This window comes from Mercenaria mercenaria, chromosome 15, assembly GCF_021730395.1.
Source record: "Mercenaria mercenaria strain notata chromosome 15, MADL_Memer_1, whole genome shotgun sequence".
Lineage (NCBI taxonomy): Eukaryota > Metazoa > Mollusca > Bivalvia > Venerida > Veneridae > Mercenaria > Mercenaria mercenaria.
The window spans coordinates 54,630,429-54,654,025 of NC_069375.1; the positions used below are offsets into that span (position 1 = coordinate 54,630,429).

The following is a 23,597-nucleotide window of genomic DNA, read 5'->3' on the forward strand; positions in this document are numbered from 1 at the left end:
ATTGATGTCATAACCCTCGCAGAATCTAGATCATATGCAAATGTGGTATTAATGTCATAACCCTTGTAGAATGTAGATAATACACAAATATGGCACTGATGTCATAGCCCTTGCAGAATCTAGGTCATACACTAATGTGGCATTGATGTCATAACCCTTGCAGAATCTAGATCATACACGAATGTGGCATTGGTGTCATAACCCTTGCAGAATCTAGATCATACACGAATGTGACATTGGTGTCTAAACTCCTGCAGAATCTAGATCATACACGAATGTGACATTGGTGTCATAACCCTTGCAGAATCTAGATCATACACGAATGTGGCATTGATGTCATAACCCTTGCAGAATCTAGATCATACACAGGTGTGGCACTGATGTCATAACCCTTGCAGAATCTATGTCATACACGAATGTGACATTGGTGTCATAACCCTTGCAGTATTCTGCAAGTGTTATAACTTGCACATATTATTTCCTCTTTACAAAATTTTCATGTGAAACGTAAGTTGCAACCTTTGTATCAGAACTTTTCAAACATCCCTCCTACATGCTTATCAACTGAACAACACAGACTACTGCAGAACTGCAATATACATTTATTTCTGAATACACAACATATCAACTTTCACAGTACATACATACGTTCACATCCGCTAACAAAATAATTTGCTATATTATTAATAGTTTTACTTTATATGGTAATAACTTTATATCACAATGGAGACACATTACATTGGACTCTTGATGGTAATACACCTTGTACAATTTCAAATTAAAAGAAATATTCATTTTGGATTTCTGTGATTTACAAAGAAGCTAATTTAACACTGATCATAGGTTATGTACATACTCATACACCAAGTTACATGACTTTTATCAATATTGTCATGGACACATACATCTTTCTCTCCTACATTTGACAAATGGCATATACAAACTGAAGGATAATAATTACAAAGTTGCAATATATACAATATTCCCATATGTTTGACCTTCTACATCCCTATACGGATGTTGGATGAAGACTAGAGTTCTACACATAATCACTATACCATCCAACAACATTATACACGGTCAGTATAGTAACACCATGATGTTATTACATGTAAACCTGGTTTTTATGGCCTTGCAACATTGGTGAAACTAAGTTTCATATAAATTCACAGTACTGAAATATCTCTTCAGTATTTCGTTTACAGGAACCAGATATTTTTTGGCAAATGGCACCACCACCCCGCCCCTTCCCTGCAAAATTTGGAATTATATGTTTTGAAAGTATGAATTCCCTCATAGGCTCTTACTTTACTGACCATGTAAAAGTAAATGAAATCAGTATGATATGAAAAACTGTGTACAGCTGACCCGACTACAGCTGTCACCTTTCTACACTCCACTCGTTCCAGTGATAAAACAGCACATTGACAAACCTGACACAACACAGAAAAAAGAAATATGTCTATAATATTTAATAAAAAAAAAAAAAAAAGGCCTGATGAAGGCGTAAGTGCTGAAACGTTGATAAAAGATAAATATTCACGTGTTGTTGTTGAATTTTACCATAGTATATGATATTTAATGACATACAAGTACACAATTCATTTACAATACATTAGTATCTTGTTTTTTAACATTTTCATGTCACTTCTTTTGGAATGAACAGCGAAGTTAAAAATGTATAATGGAATATGATTCCCATAAAAAGTATTCATTTAAGGAAATAGTTTGAAATTTAGACTCCCAGACTGCTTGCTTGGTTACCAGTTCCAAAATATATGCAATGAAATAACAAGTCTAATTACATTTTTCATTTGAAATAGCTCTATCTTTGCTACAGCTGAACAGGAATAAGCTGTTCAGCACCAGGACGCTGTAATAGCTTTACAGTTTATTTAATATTTGGATTTTTACGACCATGAAGACATCCTAGCAAGACCTTTTACAGTTAACTTCTAAAAAGGTAAATCCTAGAGTACAGATTACATATAATACAGGGCACTAGACAACTTTTGGGGACAGGTACCCATACCCTCTGGAAGGGGAATTTTTCGACATTTTAAGACGAAAAGGGGAAGTTTAAGCCATGTATACGCTGTATGTAACTACTTTTCACACTTACTAATACTGTTTTCAATCATTCCTAACTGATGTGACTATATTGCAACAGTAATCTTCCTTAGAGGCACTATATAATATTAAAAGAAAGAGTTCATATCTATTTGTGTCAAACAACCTATCATCAGGGGAATTTTCTTCTGAGAAAGGGGAAAAAAACATATTATTTTAGGAGGGGAATGGTACCCATATTCGGCCCCAAAAATGGCCAAACGAGTGCCCTGTAATAAATGCCGTTCATTTTTTGTATCTTTCACATGCATTTTTAAGATTCTTCCTGTTTATTATACAAGATACAACCAAGTCCCAAATCAACTAGTCTGTTTAATGAAATTAAAATTAACCATATCTTTTGACCACTTGCTAATCAAGCACTTCCTAAATAAAATACCATACCTTCCTAAGTACTGAAAACATTCATTTTCAATAGATAATGGTTAAAGACTGTTACTAGGCAACTAAAGTACTCTTTGTGGAAATCCATGTTTTTTTGTAGATGCAGCAGTATTATTTATTCTAAAATTCATCTAGGTTACAGTCTGAATGTAGGTTATAACAAAATTTCATAAAGACTAGTGTCAGCATTCTATAGTCTTAGATTTGTATGCAGTTCAGGTTTGATATCGTAAACCATGTCTAGCAAGCTCTTCAGCGCTTGTTGTTTATGTTTCTGCACATTCTGTTCTATAGTCCGGATTTTATCCTGGGTATCTTTGTCTATTTGTTTCTCTCTATCGCCACGGGAACCCAAAACCTACAAAACACAACAGATTTTTAACAAAAACACAGAAAATATATTCTAGCACAAAACTTCTGTTGTCACTTTTCTGGGATGTTTAAACAGGAGAATAAACGTGTGTTAACAGAAAGGTCTCGCGCTCACATATTGTTAAAACACCTTTTCATATATGCCCATTCCTTGGAAAAGTGTAAATGTTTTACGGCCCTATAATAATTCAAAAGGAAATGATATCAACACGATAAAACTACTCAAACATTCCTGCCTGCTTCATGGAAATTTAATGAAGTTGAATGACAAAATAAATAATTATTCATTTTTCAGTTTTCACACATTTTATGCTAGCGTTGGTGCATGTTCATTTTGTGTTGTGTTATCCGAAGTCATTATAAATTGACATTGTTAACTACATTTGTATGTTCTACATATCAACAAATTCTATATATGGACCTGGCACTTGAAGAGAACTTTACTTAATCATATGAATGGTGTACATTGTACTAAGATAATTTGGCATATGCTTATATTCAGAAATGCTATTCCTTGTTACATATAAACTAGCATCTGCTAAGTGTCTACCCTCCATGTGTGACAAAACCTAATACATCCTACACACAAAATTAATCAAAATCTGACTACATGAAACTCTACTTACACTTTGTTCATATCTTTTATAGTCGTTTTCTCTTTTATTTCTATATGCTTCAATTTCAGCCTGAGCCTCCTCCTTGGCCTGTTTCAGTCGTCTCCCCTTACCTGAAAATGAAATAGTAATGTATAGTTATATACCACTTGCTTACAACAAGAGAACAAAATGATCGTAGGTCACTCACTTGAGGAACATCTGGAAAAATCTTGCTGAAAGTGTGACTGAAGAAACTATTCTCCATTTTTTTTCTGTATTTTTTAAAGAAAGAAACAGAGAGGAATGATTTCGGCTGCTGCATCCTTAACCTTTAACCTACTGATCTTAAAAGCAACAGGGGTTATCTATCGAAACTGTTTTCAATGTTTAGACCCGAGTGACCTTGACATTATGAACCTGAAAAGCATTAGAGCTCATCTACTTCATATGACCAATCATCCAATTGAAGTTTGTAGGCGAAAAGGTTCTTATAGTGCAGAAACCATTTTGAATTTTCAGGCCCCAGTTACCTTTAGACCCTAAAAGCAATATGGTTTATCTATTCATAGAGCCTATTAACCTATAAAATTGGACTGTTATTGATTGAAGGAATCTCAAGTTCTCACGTGGAATCAAAGTGTGACTGAAGGACAGAAGATCTTTATCTTAATTATACCTACTGAAAGCAAAATCATTAAGGAGCCCAGTCAACCAATAAATTTTCAAGGTTAGCGTGACCTAGATTTTGACCCCAGGTGACCCAAATTCAATCTTGATCTAGATTTCATCATGGGATTTATCTGCAATCATCCTAATCAAATTTCATGAAGATGCAGTGAAAAATGTAGCCTCTAATTTTCCATACACAAGGACCTCAGATAACCTACATTCAAACATGACCTAAATATGATCAAGACAAACAATCTGATCAAATTTCATGAATAGCCAGTGTTTAATGCAGCCCCTATAGCATACACAAGATTTTTCTTTGATTTGACTGGGCGACCTAGTTTTTGACCCCAGATGACCCTAAATCGAGCCTGACCTAGATTTCATCAAGACAAACAATCTTCATGAATAGCCAGTGAAAAATGCAGCCCTTATTGCATGATCAAGTTTTTTCTCTGATTTGACTGGATGACCTAGTTTTTGACCCCAGATGACCCATATTCCAACCTGACCTAGACTTCATCAAGACAATTATTCGGATCAAATTTCATGAATATCCAGTGAACAAGAGCACCGCCTTGTGGGTGCTGACGCTCATCTGATTTTTTTTGTGTAATAGAAATATTGTCCTACCCATGATTTTCTAAGTCTAACAAGAGCACCGCCTTGCGGGTGCTGACGCTCATCTGATTTTTTTTGTGTAATAGAAATATTGTCCTACCCATGATTTTCTAAGTCTAAAAAGGGCCATCATTCTTGCAAAAAGCAGGATAGAGTTATGTTTCTTAATGTTCAGTGTCCACTTATGATGGTGAAAAACTGTTGCAAGTTTTAAAGCAATAGCTTTGATAGTTTATGAGAAAAGTTGACTTAAACATAATACTCAACCAAGAAAATGATTTTCTAAGTCCAAAAGGGGCAATAATTATTGCAAAAAGCCGGATGGAGTTATGTTGCTTGCTGTACAGGGTCAGCTTATGATGGTGAACAAGTGTTGCAAGTTTTAAAGCAATAGCTTTGATAGTTTAGGATAAAAGCTGACCTAAACATAAAACTTAACCATAAAAAAAAAAAAGTTTCTAAGTCCAAAAGGGGCAATAAATCTTGCAAAAAGCAAGATGGAGTTATGTTTCTTGATGTACAGGGTCTGCTTATGATGGTGAACAAGTATTCCAAGTTTCAAAGCAATAGCTTTGATAGTTTAGGAGAAAAGTTGACCTAAACATAAAACTTAACCAAGAAATCTGATATTTTCTAAGTCCAAAAGGGGCCATAAATCTTGCAAAAAGCAGGATGGAGTTATGTTTCTTGCTGTACAGGGTCAACTTATGATGGTGAACAAGTGTTGCAAGTTTTAAAGCAATAGCTTTGATAGTTTAGGATAAAAGCTGACCTAAACATAAAACTTAACCATAAAAAAAAAAGTTTCTAAGTCCAAAAGGGGCAATAAATCTTGCAAAAAGCAAGATGGAGTTATGTTTCTTGATGTACAGGGTCTGCTTATGATGGTGAACAAGTATTCCAAGTTTCAAAGCAATAGCTTTGATAGTTTAGGAGAAAAGTTGACCTAAACATAAAACTTAACCAAGAAATCTGATATTTTCTAAGTACAAAAGGGGCCATAAATCTTGCAAAAAGCAAGATGGAGTTATGTTTCTTGATGTACAGGGTCTGCTTATGATGGTGAACAAGTATTCCAAGTCTCAAAGCAATAGCTTTGATAGTTTAGGAGAAAAGTTGACCTAAACATAAAACTTAACCAAGAAATCTGGTATTTTCTAAGTACAAAAGGGGCCATAAATCTTGCAAAAAGCGAGATGGAGTTCTGTTTCTTGCTATACAGGGTCAGCTTATGATGGTGAACAAGTATTCCAAGTTTCAAAGCCATAGCTTTGATAGTTTAGGAGAAAAGCTGACCTAAACATAAAACTTAACCAGGCAACGCCGACGCAGACGCCGACGCCGACAACCGCTCAAGTGATGACAATAACTCATCATTTTTTTTCAAAAAATCAGATGAGCTAAAAAGGGCCATCATTCTCGCAAAAAGCAGGATAAAGTTATGTTTCTTGATGTACAGTGTCCATTTATGATGGTGAAAAACTGTTGCAAGTTTAAAAGCAATAGCTTTGATAGTTTATGAGAAAAGTTGACTTAAACATAATACTCAACCAAGAAAATGATTTTCTAAGTCCAAAAGGGGCAATAATTATTGCAAAAAGCAGGATGGAGTTACGCTGCTTGCTGTACAGGGTCAGCTTATGATGGTGAACAAGTGTTGCAAGTTTCAAAGCAATAGCTTTGATAGTTTAAGAGAAAAAGTTGACCTAAACATAAAACTTAACCAAGAAATCTGATATTTTCTAAGTCCAAAAGGGGCCATAAATCTTGCAAAAAGCAGGACAGAGTTATGTTTCTTGCTGTACAGGGTGAACTTATGATGGTGAACAAGTGTTGCAAGTTTTAAAGCAATAGCTTTGATAGTTTAGGATAAAAGCTGACCTAAACATAAAACTTAACCAAGAAAACTGATTTTCTAAGTCCAAAAGGGGCAATAAATCTTGCAAAAAGCAAGATGGAGTTATGTTTCTTGATGTACAGGGTCAGCTTATGATGGTGAACAAGTATTCCAAGTTTCAAAGCAATAGCTTTGATAGTTTGGGAGAAAAGTTGACCTAAACATAAAACTTAACCAAGAAATCTGATATTTTCTAAGTACAAAAGGGGCCATAAATCTTGCAAAAAGCAAGATGGAGTTATGTTTCTTGCTATACAGGGTCAGCTTATGATGGTGAACAAGTATTCCAAGTTTCAAAGCAATAGCTTTGATAGTTTAGGAGAAAAGCTGACCTAAACATAAAACTTAACCAGGCAACGCCGACGCAGACGCCGACGCCGACAACCGCTCAAGTGATGACAATAACTCATCATTTTTTTTCAAAAAATCAGATGAGCTAAAAATGCAGCTCCTACTGCATACACTAGTTTTTCTTTGAATTGACCGGATGACCTTGTTTTTGATCCCAGATGAATACTAATTGAACCTGACCTAGATTTCATCAAGACATTATCATTCTGATCAAATTTCATGAATATCCAGTGAAAAATGCAGCCCCTATTGCATGCACAAGGTTTTTCTTTGATTTGACCGGGTAACCTAAAGTTTTTTAACTCAGATGACCTATATTCAAACTTGACCTAGATTTCATCAAGACAAACAATCTCATATCTGGTGTAAAATGCAGCCCCTACTGCATACGCAAGGTTTTTCTTTGGTATGACCTAATGGCCTAGTTTTTGACCAAAGATGACCCATAATCGAACTTCACCTAGATTTCATCGTGGATTAAATTCTTGAACATCCAGTGAAAAATGCAGCCCCTATTACACACACAAAGTTTTTCTTTGATTTGACCAAGTGACCTAGTTTTTGACCCCAGATGACCTTTATTCAAACTTGACCCAGATTTGATCAAGACAAACAATCTGATCAAATTTCACGAATATCCCCTATTGCATAAACAATGTTTTCCTTTGATTTGACCAGGTGACCTAGTTTTTGACCCCAGATGACTCATGTTCCAACTTGACCTAGATTTCATCAAGACAATCATTCTGATAAAATTTCATGAAGATCAAGTACTCTAGAGTGTTAACAAGCTTTTCCTTTAATTTGACCTGGTGACCTAGTTTTTGATCCCACCTGACCCAGATTTAAACTTGACCTAAAGTCGTAAAGATCATCAAGATTAACATTCTGACCAAGTTTCATTTACATACGGTATAAATGTGGCTTATAGAGTGTTAACTAGCTTTTCTTTTGATTTGGCCAATTATAAAAAAAGTCTTAATACACCTAAAAATTAGATGTAACAGACATGTTGTACCACAGAAAAGTGGTCTCGATTTTTCCCTACTGCCAGTAATAAAAAAGTTACAATATAAGCTATTTATAGTAAAGACACTCTGTCTCATGGTGGTGAACATTTGTGCCAAGTAATATTAAAATCCCTTTAAGGATTGTTCAGTTAAAGACCGGACAGGAAAAATGCCCTATTGGCCTTTGACTTCCAAGTGTGTGATTTTTCAGCTAAGGGCCCTGGTTTTGCGCATGACAAATTGTCTCATCCTGGGGAATATTTGTGCCAAATGATATTTAAATCCTGTTTTGCACGACAAAGTTATAGACCAAACAAAAAACAATTCCTATTCACCTTTGATCTCCATGTGTGACCTTGACTTTTAAGTTAGGGTTCTGGGTGTTGCACATGACACATCGTCTCATCATGTGGAACATTTGTGCCAAGTAATACTGTAATCCCTTGAAGGATGACAGAGTTCTGGACTGGACAGGAAAAAAAACCTGTTGACCTCTGACTTCAAATTGTGACCTTGACCTTTGAGCTAAGGGTCCGGGATTAGCTCATGACACGTTGACTCATCATGAGAACATTTGTGCCAAGTAATATTAAAATCTCTTAATGAATGTCAAGAGTTATGGACCGAAGATGAAACAGACCTGTTCATGCCATGTTAATATTTGACTGCCAAGTGTGACCTTGACCTTTGAACTAGGGATCTGAAAGTTGTACATGACACATTGTCTTATTTAGTTATTATGAGGTACATTTGTGCCAATTATATGAAAATCCCTTCATGGATGGCAGAGTTATGGACCGGACAGGAAAAAAGCCCTTTGACATTTGACTTCCAATTGTGACCTTGACCTTTGAGCTAGGGCTCCGTATTTTGCACATGACATGTCGACTCACCATAGGAAACGTTTGTGCAAAGTAATATTAAAATCCCTTCATGAATGACAGAGTTGTGGACTGGACACGAAACTGCAGATGGAGCGAATGACAGAATGACGGATGGACCAGCGCATTCCTATAGTCCCCAAAACTGGTTTTCAACCGGTACAAGACTAATACTACTGTTTGCAGATCAAATTGTCCTCCTTTTTGAAATCGATAGAGTTACTCTTTTTTCTTTACATGTATCTTGACGTCACACAAAGCACGCGCTCTGACTCTATCTTTGAAGTATCGCCGTACTTACATACATTGTAAAGTGCAATGAATAAGGAGATAATAGATATATATTGTTTCAAAAGTAGAATATAGAATATTTCAACTATGTTCACATGAAAACAGCGTTATTTGTTTGTTATGACAATTTATATCAACGAAATTTCTAACCATGCAAAAGTATACATGGTTTTATAGAAAGGTATCATTGATCATTGAACCTTCAAGCTCCGCAACACTTGTAGAAAATGTAATTGTTATATCCATAAAAACTGATTTATTTGATTTTTTTTAATTTTATTTTTTGGTGGGGTTTACGTGTAAAAATATGTGAATTTATCTACTATTTATTTGAAGTCGTTTAAACACTATATCAGTTATTAACATACAGGCAGTTGATAAGCCTTGTCTTCGTTCATGGAAAGAACCAGTTATAGACTCACATAAGTCAAAATAATTCGACGTTTGCTTTGTTTTGTATTTGTGAAGGTCACTCTAAAAGGACCAAAATAATTGAGGATAAATCGCAGTACTTATTGGTTTTATCGCTTGCACACTCTGATGCTGATTTTATAAAATGTTATCATATTTTAGCTAGTTTTAACAGTTTTAAGCAAAATTTGAAACAACTTTAACATGTTTTACATAGAACTGAAACAAAGGTAATAAAACAACTATAAGAAATCAAATAGTAAACATAGGAAGAAAATATCATTTACAGTAAAGTTAGGCAAGCATTTGTAAATAGATGTTAGGGACCTACGGTGGCATAAACAACATACAGAGCAGAGTAATGGATATAAGAAAGAAGTCACCATAGGAAAATCCAGTAGTGAAAATGTACAATAAACAAGCAGACGACGACAGACAACCGAAAACAGGTAACCAGGTAAATTTTAGATAAGAATAATACCGCGAAATTTAGGTGTCCTGTAAACAGGAAATGCGTGCGGAGCTTTTAATATCCAACAGATTTGCTTCAAACTTTCAACGTCGATAAAAGATAGATGTAGCTAGAATATTAGGGCATTTGCATTAAGATACAAACTTTAAACTAATCAAAATTACATAAAAACGGCCAATTTTTCATAAATTTACCGGTAAAATTTTATACAGCGCGATTGCAAATAGCTATTATGTAAAGTAAATAAATTGAAATCAATGCGAAAAATAAAACTGGACTTTCGGCTAGAAAAGGCAAAAGCAGAATAGAAAAATCTTTAATAATAAGAAAATGCCATCAATTTAAAAACATACAGTAAAAACGAAATTGTTAACCATAATGCGAATAGTAAGTACATGGAGTAAATAAAAAAATGTCGATGACATAGGCGTGGCGTGTAACTTAAAAATAAACCTGTGTATGGAAATGTATCGGACGTAAATAGATAGTTGTTATCAACCAGTCAAAAATATAACAGTATTCAACTCTTGAGTAAAAATATTTGGATACATGTAAGTTTTATTTGAATTTATCTTATATTCGCAACAATATCAGCATTTAAACCCAAATCTGGCAATGACAATTTCTTTTGAGTGGAGAAAACTACTCTTAACTGTTTCCTAGGATCGTGTCAAATTAGTTATACTAAGACTCACATATTCCGTAAGAAATTGCCGACTTTTTTTTCAATTAAGGAAGCATGGTCGGTTCCGGGAATCGAATTTATGCCCTTCAATCAATGATGAGCAAATCTAACAACTGGAGTCAGTCACGTTTTATAATTATTGTTAAAAAAGTAAACTGGAGGTACATTATTTAAAAATATGCAGCAAAAGGTACTGAAATTTAGGCAGAAAAAGGCCTGTAATGTACAAGAGGGTGTCTTTTTTCATATCCACGCTACCTAAATGTAGTTTGCATTATGGCAAGATTCATTTAAATTTTAAATGAAGATTAGTTCTAGTACATCTGTTACAATCCAGTTAAGCGCAGTCTATGTAAACAAGTTCATTCAGTAATTTTTACTCGTATCGGAAAGGCGGAGTTACCTGTATAGATGAGACCAAAAAAAAAGCTCCAGGTACAAGTTTATCGATTTAAGAAAAGATGAAAGGGCAATTTGATCTGCAAACAGTAGTAATCAGGGTTCTCACTACTTAATTCTGCCACATTTATTAGTACATGAGAAATAAATCAAAATTACTTGAAATCTATATAAACTATCCGTTTTCAATCAGCAGTTGTCACCTATGCAAACACCAAGACAATCACATGTAATTGCACAGGTAATACACATGCCTTCATGTCTCGCGGTGTAATGCAAATGTGCAACGCTGATTGGCTATACGCGGCTATCATTTTAGATTGTTTAGCATGTCAGTGACATTGGAAGTTTGCCTAAAGTAAGCAGATACACTAAAAGAGTACAGTAACCAAAGCAATATAGTAAGTAACCCCAGTAACCAAATGTATATAGTAGGTTACAAATGGACAAATTTTATTACTGAATGTTTATGATTTCCCCTGCTTTTTAAAAAAAATTGGTTCTCAAATTCTTCTCATAAGAAACAGACAAAAATACGAATGGCCGACGTTATACATACGCTTTCTAGCCTCGGAAACTTTATCAGCAGCACGTTTTTCAGCGGCTAAAAGTTGTTGAATTCCCGTTGTTTGACTTGCCATTTTGACAAATAACCCGGAAGTGTCATGTGAGAAAAAGTAGGACAATATGGAAATCTAATCCATAACCGGAAATGGAATTAATATGCACTTTTGATAAGATTTTGGACTTATTAATGAATTAACCATTTCAAAAAATATTAGAAACAAAAAGATTTAATTAACAGTCTTATCTTACATAAATATTCGAAAATAATCACTGGGAATTCCTCAAGTTATTTTTAGAAACACATAATTGATGACGTTCTACACAGTGGTCTTGGTTGGCGAAGCTCTGGAAAAGATGTAAAAGTTGCATTCTTCAAATAACTTTGTTGTAAGTGTGGTACTTGAGGTAATTATATAGTAACGAATGTGTCACATCATTCCTTAGATATGTGGCTTGTATATAAAACTTATATGATAATTAATCCTTCGTTTTTTTGAGCTGCAGACAGAGCAGTGCAAGCAAATTTTGAAGCACATGTATGTCCTGATGGTACATAATTTGTCACTCTTGGATCTAAACAGAATCATTTCGAACCTCTTGTTATAGTTTTATTTGATCCTTTATTCTTTTGAGCCAACAAAGTGAAAGTTCTGTACAGCCAGCATGCAACCTTATTAAACCCTTTGTAGTGAATCGAGGCTTCTGAACCAGAAACCCAGTTATCTCGATCAGGGGTCGTTGGTTTGAGTCCCAGGGGTATGGAATTCCTATGTCCGACTCGGTACTTTTTGCTGGTGGACAAGTGCATTTTTCCATTCTGTTTGTCTGCGGACAAGCATACATTTCAGGGATAAAATGCTACCGGTTTTCTATTCGTAGAGTTACCGTGTGCAAAATCACTCAAGACCAAGAGCCAAGAGTGTCGGCACTGGCTCTGGAGAAAAAAAAAAGCACAAAAAAAACATTAATTGCATAGACGGAATAATAGATTTTATAATTCTAAGAAGTATACAAAAATCATAAAAATGGCCTTGAATTGTTCCCTTTTTTTTTCTTACAAACGACGTATATTCTACTTTAATTAATCAGTCTTATGCATTTTTTCTCAATATTAAAAACAACCACATGAGAAGAATTTAAAAAACAAAAACAACAACAAAAAAAAATACGACTATGCACATACGGGCACACGTTCCGTAAGAGGCGATCATTTGCGGGTTTCGATGCCGAAATTTACATTTCACGGCGTTCATTTTATAGTGTATATCTTTCTACTATTTTCACCTATTTGCTTAGTTTAATATTCTTAATTTATGTTGATACGTTTACTAAAAGAATAAAAATTTGTATGTATGTGCGTCTCTGTAAATATCTTGTAGGAATGATAGTTTTCCCATATTTTACGAAAGAAAATGCTAACAATCATTTGCGGTTTCGATGCCGACATTTATATTTCACGGCGTTCATTTTCTTTTCTATTGTTTGACATATTTGCTTAATTTAATATTCATAATTTATAATACGTTCACTAAAAGAAAAAAAAACGTGTGTATGTGCGTCTCTGTAGATATCATGTATCAATAACAGTTTTCCAGAATTTTACGAAAGACAATACAAACAACAATTCATAAATCCTTTTACGAGAAAAGAAAATGGTTTTGAAGATACTTACTCGGAATCATTCCGTGACAAAAATCCAAACAATGACATGTTGTTTTTGGCAATTTTTGCGTTTCTTTTTTCCAGCTGCGAGAGCCTACGTTTAGCAGACGGCATGTTTGAATCTTAACAGAACTAATTATTATGCCCCCCTTCGAAGAAGGAGGGGTATATTGTTTTGCAGATGTCGGTCGGTCGGTCGGTCGGTCGGAATGTAGACCAATCCGTTTCCGGATGATAACTCAAGAACGCTTGGGCCTAGGATCATGAAAGTTGATAGGGAGGTTGGTCATCACCAGCAGATGACCCCTATTGATTTTGAGGTCTGTATGTCAAAGGTCAAGGTCACAGTGACCCTGAATAGTAAAACGGTTTCCGGATGATAACTCAAGAACACTTGAGCCTAGGATCATGAAAGTTGATAGGGAGGTTGGTAATGACCAGCAGATGACCGGTATTGATTTTGAGGTCAGTATATTAAAGGTCAAGGTCACAGTGACCCTGCACAGTAAAACGGTTTCCGGATGATAACTCAAGAACCCTTAGGCCTAGTTTCACGAAAGTTGATAGGGAGGTTGGTCATCACCAGCAGATGACCCCTATTGATTTTTTAGGTCAGTATGTCAAAGGTCAAGGTCACAGTGACCAGGAACAGTAAAATGGTTTCCAGGCAATAACTCTAGAACACTTGGGCCTAGTATCAGGAAAATTGATAGTTAGGTTGGCCATGACCAGCAGATGACCCCTATTGATTTTGAGGTCATTAGGTCAAAGGTCAAGGTCACATTGGCCAGGAACAGTTAAAATGGTTTCTGATCTTCTTGTCCAAAACCATAGGGCCTAGGGCTTTGATATTTGGTATGTAGCAAAATCTAGTGGTCCTCTACCAAGATTGTTCAGATTATTTCCCTGGGGTCAAATATGGCCCCTGCCTGGGGGTCACATGGTTTATATAGACTTTAATAGGAAAAAACTTTGAAAAACCTCTTGCCCAAAACCACAGGGCCTAGGGCTTTGATATTTTGTATATGACATCATGTAGTGGTCCTCTTGTTGTACCCCCCGACAACAAAGTTGTAAGGGGGGGTATACTGGTTTCAGGTTGTCTGTCTGTCTGTCTGTCCGTCTGGTCGTCTGTCCGTAGACGCAATCTTGTGCGCACCATCTCTCCTTATCCCCTTGACAGAATTTAATGAAACTTCACACAAGTGATCAGTACCAACAGTAGTTGTGCATGGGGCATGTTAGGTTCTTTAAGAAAAAAAAATTGCAGAGTTATGGGACTTTGTTTTTTTGTTACTATACTATATACATAGACACAATCTTGTGCGCACCATCTCTCCTCATCCCCTTGACACAATTTAATGAAACTTCACACAAGTGATCAGTACCAACAGTAGTTGTGCATGGGGCATGTTAGGTTCTTTTAGAAAAAAATTTGCAGAGTTATGGGACTTTGTTTTTTTGTTACTATACTATATACATAGACACAATCTTGTGCGCACCATCTCTCCTCATCCCCTTGACACAATTTAATGAAACTTCACACAACTGATCAGTAACAACAGTAGTTGTGCATGGGGCATGTTAGGTTCTTTCAGAAAAAAAATTTGCAGAGTTATGGGACTTTGTTTTTTTGTTACTATACTATATACATAGACACAATCTTGTGCGCACCATCTCTCCTTATCCCCTTGACACAATTTAATGAAACTTCACACAACTGATCAGTAACAACAGTAGTTGTGCATGGGGCATGTTAGGTTCTTTCAGCGACAAAAATTGCAGAGTTATGGGACTTTGTTTCTTGTTAACATACTATGTACATACAGCCTGCATATGCAATCTTGTGCGTGCCTAATCTACCAAACCCTTGCACACAATTTAATGAAACTTCACACAAGTGATCAGTACCAACCCTAGTTGTGCATGGTGCATGTTACATTCTTTTAGATAAATATTCTGCATAGTTATGGGACTTTGTTTTTTGTTACTATACTGTATACATACAGTCCACATAATTATGCAGTCTTGTGTGTGTCAAATTCAGTGTACTGTGTCAGTGCATGCGGGGGGTACATTCATCACCTTTAGTGATAGCTCTAGTTACAATTAATATTGCAATATCGCATTAAACTTCCAAATAGTGAAGTGTGAAAAAATAACGCTTGAATCATTAAATTTCAACTTTGAATGAGATAATTGTTATCAATATTGATCAAAGATAAAGTGACCGAAAAGCGAGCACACGCTGTCATGATTACGTCACTCGATTCATGTCACCCGCTATGCGAATCCTGAAATACAGGAACCGGCTTCCTATGTCGTGTGTCATTCATTAATTACGGGTAAGAAATTATTAACACAGTGACAATTTTATGATAATTAGTTGTAAGTGGGCAGTTCAAAAGGCACGTGGCGCATACGGACCTCTTGGAGGGCAGCGTGGCGTGCGGGAAAAGGGGCATGGCGCGGCGCCACGCTGAAAATGCCTAGGAAAAACACTAATGTCTGAGAGCGGTATTGTAAACAGGGGTCTCTTTGAGACATATTTAACAGGACACGTTACAAAGCATGCTGGATTAAGCAAGAGAACAGACAGACCTGCCACTCTAGTACTGTATGATGGGTCAAAAATTTCACCTTTCATTGACCCTCAGAAACTGGGCAAGGGAACACTCTGTGATTTTGTTTGTACTGCCTCCGCACTCAAGTCATCTCACCCAACTGCTGGATGTCGGGGGTATTTGGCCCAATGTAGCATTGCTACAATCGCGAATGTAAGGTATACATGCACTCAGATCCGGGTGTCAACATCACCAGATATGATGTGGCCGGACAAACTGCAAAACCCTATGCAAGGGCATTCTCACCAGAGAACATCAGTAGTGCATTCAAGAAAGCAGGAATTTATCCATTTGACTCTGCAGGACTTTTCGTCCTTATATAACAGAGGCCGATATTCGGCCACTTCCCAATTGAAAATAAGGTCATTTTTTCCCAACTGTGGCAGAGGAACTTTCTAAAATGTAAACTTTTTAAAATTGTATTTCACAAATAGGAAGCAATGAGCTCATTTATGATTAGTAAACCACTGCATTGTGTCCTTTGTTACATACTTCTTTTGCAGAACGAAAAAATGCCCTGTTTCAATTAAATGCTCTTTTCCAAAAACAAGCAATTATAGCGTATGAATTTCCCAATTTGTCAGGCCAGGGCCTCTTCCCAATTTCCTGATGAAAAGCCCTGCTCTGACATGATAACTCCAACTCGGACAGCACCATCTTCAGTATACCCTGACCCAGAACCAATTCAAGAACAAGAACAAATTCCCACCTCTCCATCAGTAAATGTAAATGATAATGTCCAGCCAAGTCAATCAAAACTGGAAAAAAAATCAACCAGAAATCAGCTTCCTTGAAAGTAGGAAAATCAAAAGTGTGGTTCAGAAGCCAAAGAAAAAGTTTGTTCCTCCCTTCAAAGTGCAAGGAAACTTAATGTCAGGAGAGAACCTTGACACCGTTCATGTACATAGCATGTTGTTATTATTTTTTGTTGTTTCTTTGATATTTTCGTATAGTATGAAATGTGAAACTGATGGAATAGAAGTTTGAACTAGAATATTTCTGGTAGGTTGTTTGTTGCCTTTGAATATTTGATTCAACAGTTAAGTACTGCGAGTCAGCAAATGAGCAGTATATATACTCTGTTGGAAGCTGAACAGTTGTTGCCTTGCTCTGCAGTTCCACTATAAAGGAAGGCTGCGTGGCCACTTATATCGTGCAGAGGCTATGCTCTATTGGAAGCTGAACAGTTGATGCCTCGCTCTCTGATTCCACAATATGGTTTCAGTCATAGCGAAATCATATCGGACCTGTCCGACTAAATATGGCTAGGTCCAACATGGAGGGGTGGGCTATCGGACCTTACGCCGGTTTTTACTACCACCGCTGTGTATTTACAATGCAGTTTTCTTATGCACATGTTCGTTTTTAGCTCACCTGTCATGTAGTCACAAGGTGAGCTTTTGTGATCGCCCTTCTTCCGTTGTCTGTCCGTTCACAATTTCTTGTAAACACAATAGAGACCACATTTGATAAGTGATTTTAATTTAACTTGCACACAACTTGTATTGGCATAATAATTATTTTTAATATCTCGCTTCCTTTTTGAAAACTGGCCAGATCCCATCATGGGTTCCAGTCTGACCAGAGTTATGGTCCCTTCAAGGAGAATATGCAACATTTGGCAACATTTCTTATTAGAAAGAATGGGGTGAAACATTAACACTGGCGAAAAATGTATCAAAATCGGACAATAAACAATTTAAGTATCACCTATGTTATGAAATGGCAGCCATTTTGGGCACAGTGACATTATCATTCTTTCCTTATATAGGCATTACCATATATGGAAAATCATTGAATAGCAACTAAGAGAATCACATTTCGTGGGCCATAATACAATGTGTGTGTAGAAGTGCTATTTTGCTAAGCAAAGAAATTTATTTAAGCAAGCATCTAAACTTAGGTGAGCGATATAGGGCCATTGTGGCCCTCTTGTTGTTCATTCATTTTTCTCAACAACTACTTATAAATCCAAACTTCAAGAAACTTGGTCAGAATGATCCCCTATTACCCTAGTTCGCCCAAAGTGAGAATGGGGTCACTGGGTCAAAGGTCAAGTTCGCATGGACACATTGAAAACATTGAAAATGGTTTCTGCTCAATATCTGGACAAGTATTTCACCTTGAAACTTCATAGGTATGTTGGTTTTGATGTGTACATGACCCCTATTGATTTCGGAGTCACTCAGTCAAAGATCAAGGTCACAGGGATCTAAACATTGAAAATTGTTTCCGCTCAATAACTGGACAAGTATTTCACCTAGGCCCTTGAAACTTCATACTATGTGGTCTTGATGTGTACATGACCCCTAATGATTTTGGGGTCAAAGGTCAAGGTCACAGGGATATAAACATTGAAAGTGGTGTTTTTCTTACTTCGATTTTTTTACACCAATTTATTTCTTAAATTTCATTTTTACCTGTCCATTTCTTTTTTTATGCCCCTGAAGGGAGGCATATAGTTTTTGAACAGTCTGCCGGTCTGTCAGTCTGTCCGCAATTTTCGTGTCCGGTCCATATCTTTGTCATTGATGGATGGATTTTCGAATAACTTGGCATGAATGTGTACCACAGTAAGAGGACGTGTCGCGCGCAAGACCCAGGTCCGTAGCTCAAAGGTCAAGGTCACACTTAGACGTTAAAGGTCATTTTTAGCTCACCTGTCACAAAGTGACAAGGTGAGCTTTTGTGATCGCACTGTGTCCGTCGTCCGTCCGTGCGTGCGTGCGTCCGTCCGTCCGTAAACTTTTGCTTGTGACCACTCTAGAGGTCACATTTTTCATGGGATCTTTATGAAAGTTGGTCAGAATGTTCATCTTGATGATATCTAGGTCAAGTTCGAAACTGGGTCACGTGCCTTCAAAAACTAGGTCAGTAGGTCTAAAAATAGAAAAACCTTGTGACCTCTCTAGAGGCCATATATTTCACAAGATCTCTATGAAAATTGGTCAGAATGTTCACCTTGATGATATCTAGGTCAAGTTTGAAACTGGGTTACGTGCCATCAAAAACTAGGTCAGTAGGTCTAAAAATAGAAAAACCTTGTGACCTCTCTAGAGGCCATATATTTCACAAGATCTTCATGAAAATTGGTCAGAACCTTCATCTTGATGATATCTAGGTCAAGTTCGAAACTGGGTCACGTGCCATCAAAAACTAGGTCAGTAGGTCAAATAATAGAAAAACCTTGTGACCTCTCTAAAGGCCACATTTTTCATGGGATCTGTATGAAAGTTGGTCTGAATGTTCATCTTGATGATATCTAGGTCAAGTTCGAAACTGGGTCATGTGCGGTCAAAAACTAGGTCAGTAGGTCTAAAAATAGAAAAACCTTGTGACCTCTCTAGAGGCCATATATTTCATGAGATCTTCATGAAAATTGGTCAGAATGTTCATGTTGATGATATCTAGGTCAAGTTCGAAAGTGGGTCACGTGCCATCAAAAACTAGGTCAGTAGGTCAAATAATAGAAAAACCTTGTGACCTCTCTAGAGGCCATATTTTTCATGGGATCTGTATGAAAATTGGTCTGAATGTTCATCTTGATGATATCTAGATCAGTTTCGAAAGTGGGTCACGTGCTGTCAAAAACTAGGTCAGTAGGTCAAATAATAGAAAAACCTTGTGACCTCTCTAAAGGCCATATTTTTCATGGGATCTGTATGAAAGTTGTTCTGATTGTTCATCTTGATGATGTCTAGGTCAAATTTGAAACAGGGTCATGTGCGGTCAAAAACTAGGTCAGTAGGTCTAAAAATAGAAAAACCTTGTGACCTCTCTAGAGGCCATACTTGTGAATGGATCTCCATAAAAATTGGTCAGAATGTTCACCTTGATGATATCAAGGTCAAGTTTGAAACAGGGTCACGTGCCTTAAAAAACTAGGTCAGTAGGTCAAATAATAAAAAAAACGTTGTGACCTCTCTAGAGGCCATACTTTTCATGGGATCTGTATGAAAGTTGGTCTGAATGTTCATCTTGATGATATCTAGGTCAAGTTTGAAACTGGGTCAGTTGCGGTCAAAAACTAGGTCAGTAGGTCTAAAATTATTAAAATCATTTGACCTCTCTAGAGGCCATATTTTTCAATGGATTTTCATGAAAATTGATCTGAGTGTTCACCTTGATGATATCTAGGTCAGTTTTGAAACTGGGTCACGTGCGGTCAAAAACTAGGCCAGTAGGTTTAAAAATAGAAAAATCTTGTGACCTCTCTAGAGGCCATATTTTTCATGAGATCTTCATGAAAATTAGTGAGAATGTTCACCTTGATGATATCTAGGTAAAATTCAAAACAGGGTCACGTACCTTCGAAAACTAGGTCAATAGGTCAAATAATAGAAAAACCTTGTGACCTCTCTAGAGACCATATTTTTCAATGGATCTTCATGAAAATTGGTCAGAATTTTTATCTTGATAATATCTAGGTCAGGTTCAAAACTGGGTCACATGAGCTCAAAAACTAGGTCACTATGTCAAATAATAGAAAAAACGATGTCATACTCAAAACTGGGTCATGTGGGAAGAGGTGAGCGATTCAGGACCATCATGGTCCTCTTGTTCATGATAGTGCATTCGTGTCCGGTCCATATCTTTGTCATCCATGGATGGATTTTCAAATAACTTGGCATGAATGTGTACCACAGTAAGACAACGTGTCGCGCGCAAGACCCAGGTCCGTAGCTCAAAGGTCAAGGTCACACTTAGACGTTAAAGGACATTTTTCATGATAGTACATTCGTGTCCGGTCCATATCTTTGTCATCGATGGATGGATTTTCAAATAACTTGGCATGAATGTGAACCACAGTAAGACGACGTGTTGCGCGCAAGACCCAGGTCCGTAGCTCAAAGGTCAAGGTCACACTTAGACGTTAAAGGTCATATTTCATGATAGCGCATTGATGGGCCTGTCCGGTCCATATTTTTGTCATTCATGCATGGATTTTAAAATTATTGGGCATGAATGTGTATCACAGTAAGACGACGTGTCGCGCGCAAGACCCAGGTCCTTAGGTCAAAGGTCCTAAACTCTTAACATTGGCCATAACTATTCATTCAAAGTGCCATCGGGGGCATGTGTCATCCTATGGAGACAGCTCTTGTTCCCTGTTTCCTTCAATAGTACATATTAATTTGAAGGTTATTTATTGTATGCCTTCATTAGAACGTTAACTCTATATTACCTAATTCAGAAAACCAGACCAAAACACTGTCAGGCGTTAGCTGCTTTTTAGCTCATCTGATTTTTTGAAAAAAAATGATGAGTTATTGTCATCACTTGAGCGGTTGTTGGCGTCGGCGTCGGCGTTGCCTGGTTAAGTTTTATGTTTAGATCAGCTTTTCTCCTAAACTATCAAAGCTATTGCTTTGAAACTTGGAATACTTGTTCACCATCATAAGCTGACCCTGTATAGCAAGAAACATAACTCCATCTTGCTTTTTGCAAGATTTATGGCCCCTTTTGTACTTAGAAAATATCAGATTTCTTGGTTAAGTTTTATGTTTAGGTCAACTTTTCTCCTAAACTATCAAAGCTATTGCTTTGAAACTTGGAATACTTGTTCACCATCATAAGCAGACCCTGTACATCAAGAAACATAACTCCATCTTTCTTTTGCAAGATTTATTGCCCCTTTTGGACTTAGAAAATCAGTTTTCTTGGTTAAGTTTTATGTTTAGGTCAGCTTTTATCCTAAACTATCAAAGCTATTGCTTTAAAACTTGCAACACTTGTTCACCATCATAAGTTGACCCTGTACAGCAAGAAACATAACTCCATCCTGCTTTTTGCAAGATTTATGGCCCCTTTTGGACTTAGAAAATATCAGATTTCTTGGTTAAGTTTTATGTTTAGGTCAACTTTTTCTCTTAAACTATCAAAGCTATTGCTTTGAAACTTGCAACACTTGTTGACCATCATAAGCTGACCCTGTACAGCAAGCAACATAACTCCATCCTGCTTTTTGCAATAATTATTGCCCCTTTTGGACTTAGAAAATCATTTTCTTGGTTGAGTATTATGTTTAAGTCAACTTTTCTCATGAACTATCAAAGCTATTGCTTTAAAACTTGCAACAGTTTTTCACCATCATAAGTTGACACTGAACATCAAGAAACATAACTCTATCCTGCTTTTTGCAAGAATGATGGCCCTTTTTAGACTTAGAAAATCATGGGTAGGACAATATTTCTATTACACAAAAAAAATCAGATGAGCGTCAGCACCCGCAAGGCGGTGCTCTTGTTAAGTTTTATGTTTAGGTCAGCTTTTCTCCTAAAATATCAAAGCTATTGCTTTAAAACTTGCAACACTTGTTCACCATCAATAGCTGACTCTGTACAGCAAGAAACATAACTCCATCCTGCTTTTTGCAAGAATTCTGGCCCCTTTTGGAATAAGAAAATCAGATTTGTTGGTTTAGTTTTGTGTTTAGGGAGCTTTTCTCCTATATTATCACAGCTTTTGCTTTAAAACTTGCAACACTTGTTCACCATCAAAAGCTGACCCTGTACAGCAAGAAACATAACTCCATCCTGCTTTTTAACTCACCTGAGCCAAAGACTCGCGGTGAGCTTTTGTGACCACTCTATGTCCGTTGTTTGTCCGTCAACAATTTCTAAAACAAATCTTCTTCTTCAAAACCACTGGGCATAATTACACCACATTTCACAGGAATAATCCTTAGGTGGCCCCCGTACAAATTGTTAAAAGAATTGAATTCCACACAGAACTCTGGTTGCCATGGCAAGCGAAAGGAAAAACTTTAAAAAAAAACTTCTTGGCCAAAACCGCAAAGTGTAGAGCCTCGATATTTGGCATGTGACATTATCTAATGGTTCTCTATGAAAACTGTTCAAATTATGCCCCTTGGATGAAAAGAGGCCCCACCCTGGTGGGTCCCAAGTTTTATATAGACTTATATAGGAAAAATCTTTAAAAATCTTCTTGTCTGAAACAACAAGACCTAGGCTTTTGATATTAAGTATGTAGCATTGCCTTGTGGTCCCCTACTGAGATTGTTCAATTTATTACCCTGGTGTGAAAGTAGGCCCCGCCCTAGGGGTCCCAAGTTTTACATAGACTTATATAGGAAAAAAATTAAAGAAACTTCTTGTCAAAAAGTTCAAGGCATAGGATAGTGGTTCTCTAACAAGATTGTTCAAGTTATGCCCCTTGGGTGAAAAGAGGCCTGTGGCGGGGGTCACTTGTTATATGAGTTATATAGGAAAAAATACATAAAAGATTATCTGATCATATTTCCTAGACTGTTTAATTATAATTGCCAGTTTGAAAATAACTTTAAATTTTGAAAATACAGATATTTACATTTGAAAACATTCACCAATTAATATAGATTTCCAGACATTTTCAGAGTAGCTCTTCATGAATTATGTGAACATTTTTAGCTCCACTATTCGGAGAATACAGGGGCTATTCTACTCGCCCCGGCATCTGCGTCTGTGTAACCTTCTTGGTTAAAGTTTTTCGGCAACCTGTTTTTCTGTCATATTTTAGTTACTATTGCTTATACCTTAATGAAGTTCACACAAACATTGTCTAGTATACAAACAA

General features: G+C 36.6%; 2 protein-coding genes across 3 annotated transcripts in view; one reads left to right on the forward strand and one right to left on the reverse strand.

Annotated features, from left to right (window-relative positions):
* Positions 1 to 586: 586 nt before the first annotated feature.
* LOC123555000 (probable V-type proton ATPase subunit G) lies at positions 587 to 11,881 on the reverse strand. The gene is made up of 3 exons (XM_045345503.2): positions 11,729 to 11,881; positions 3,513 to 3,613; positions 587 to 2,872 (listed from the first exon to the last, which is right to left on the reverse strand). The coding sequence occupies exons 1-3, from the start codon at positions 11,808 to 11,810 to the stop codon at positions 2,705 to 2,707; spliced, it is 351 nt and encodes a 116-aa protein (XP_045201438.1). The 5' UTR covers positions 11,811 to 11,881; the 3' UTR covers positions 587 to 2,704.
* A 136-nt stretch (positions 11,882 to 12,017) lies between these two features.
* LOC123554985 (RNA-binding protein RO60-like) overlaps positions 12,018 to 23,597 on the forward strand; it is a 34,201-nt gene continuing 22,621 nt past the window's right edge. Inside the window, exon 1 of one of the 2 annotated variants that reach the window (XM_045345481.2) lies at positions 12,018 to 12,141. The gene's annotated coding sequence lies outside the window, so the exon portion shown is untranslated. The remainder of the gene's footprint in view (positions 12,142 to 23,597) is intronic. The other variant, XM_045345471.2, reaches the window with a different exon arrangement.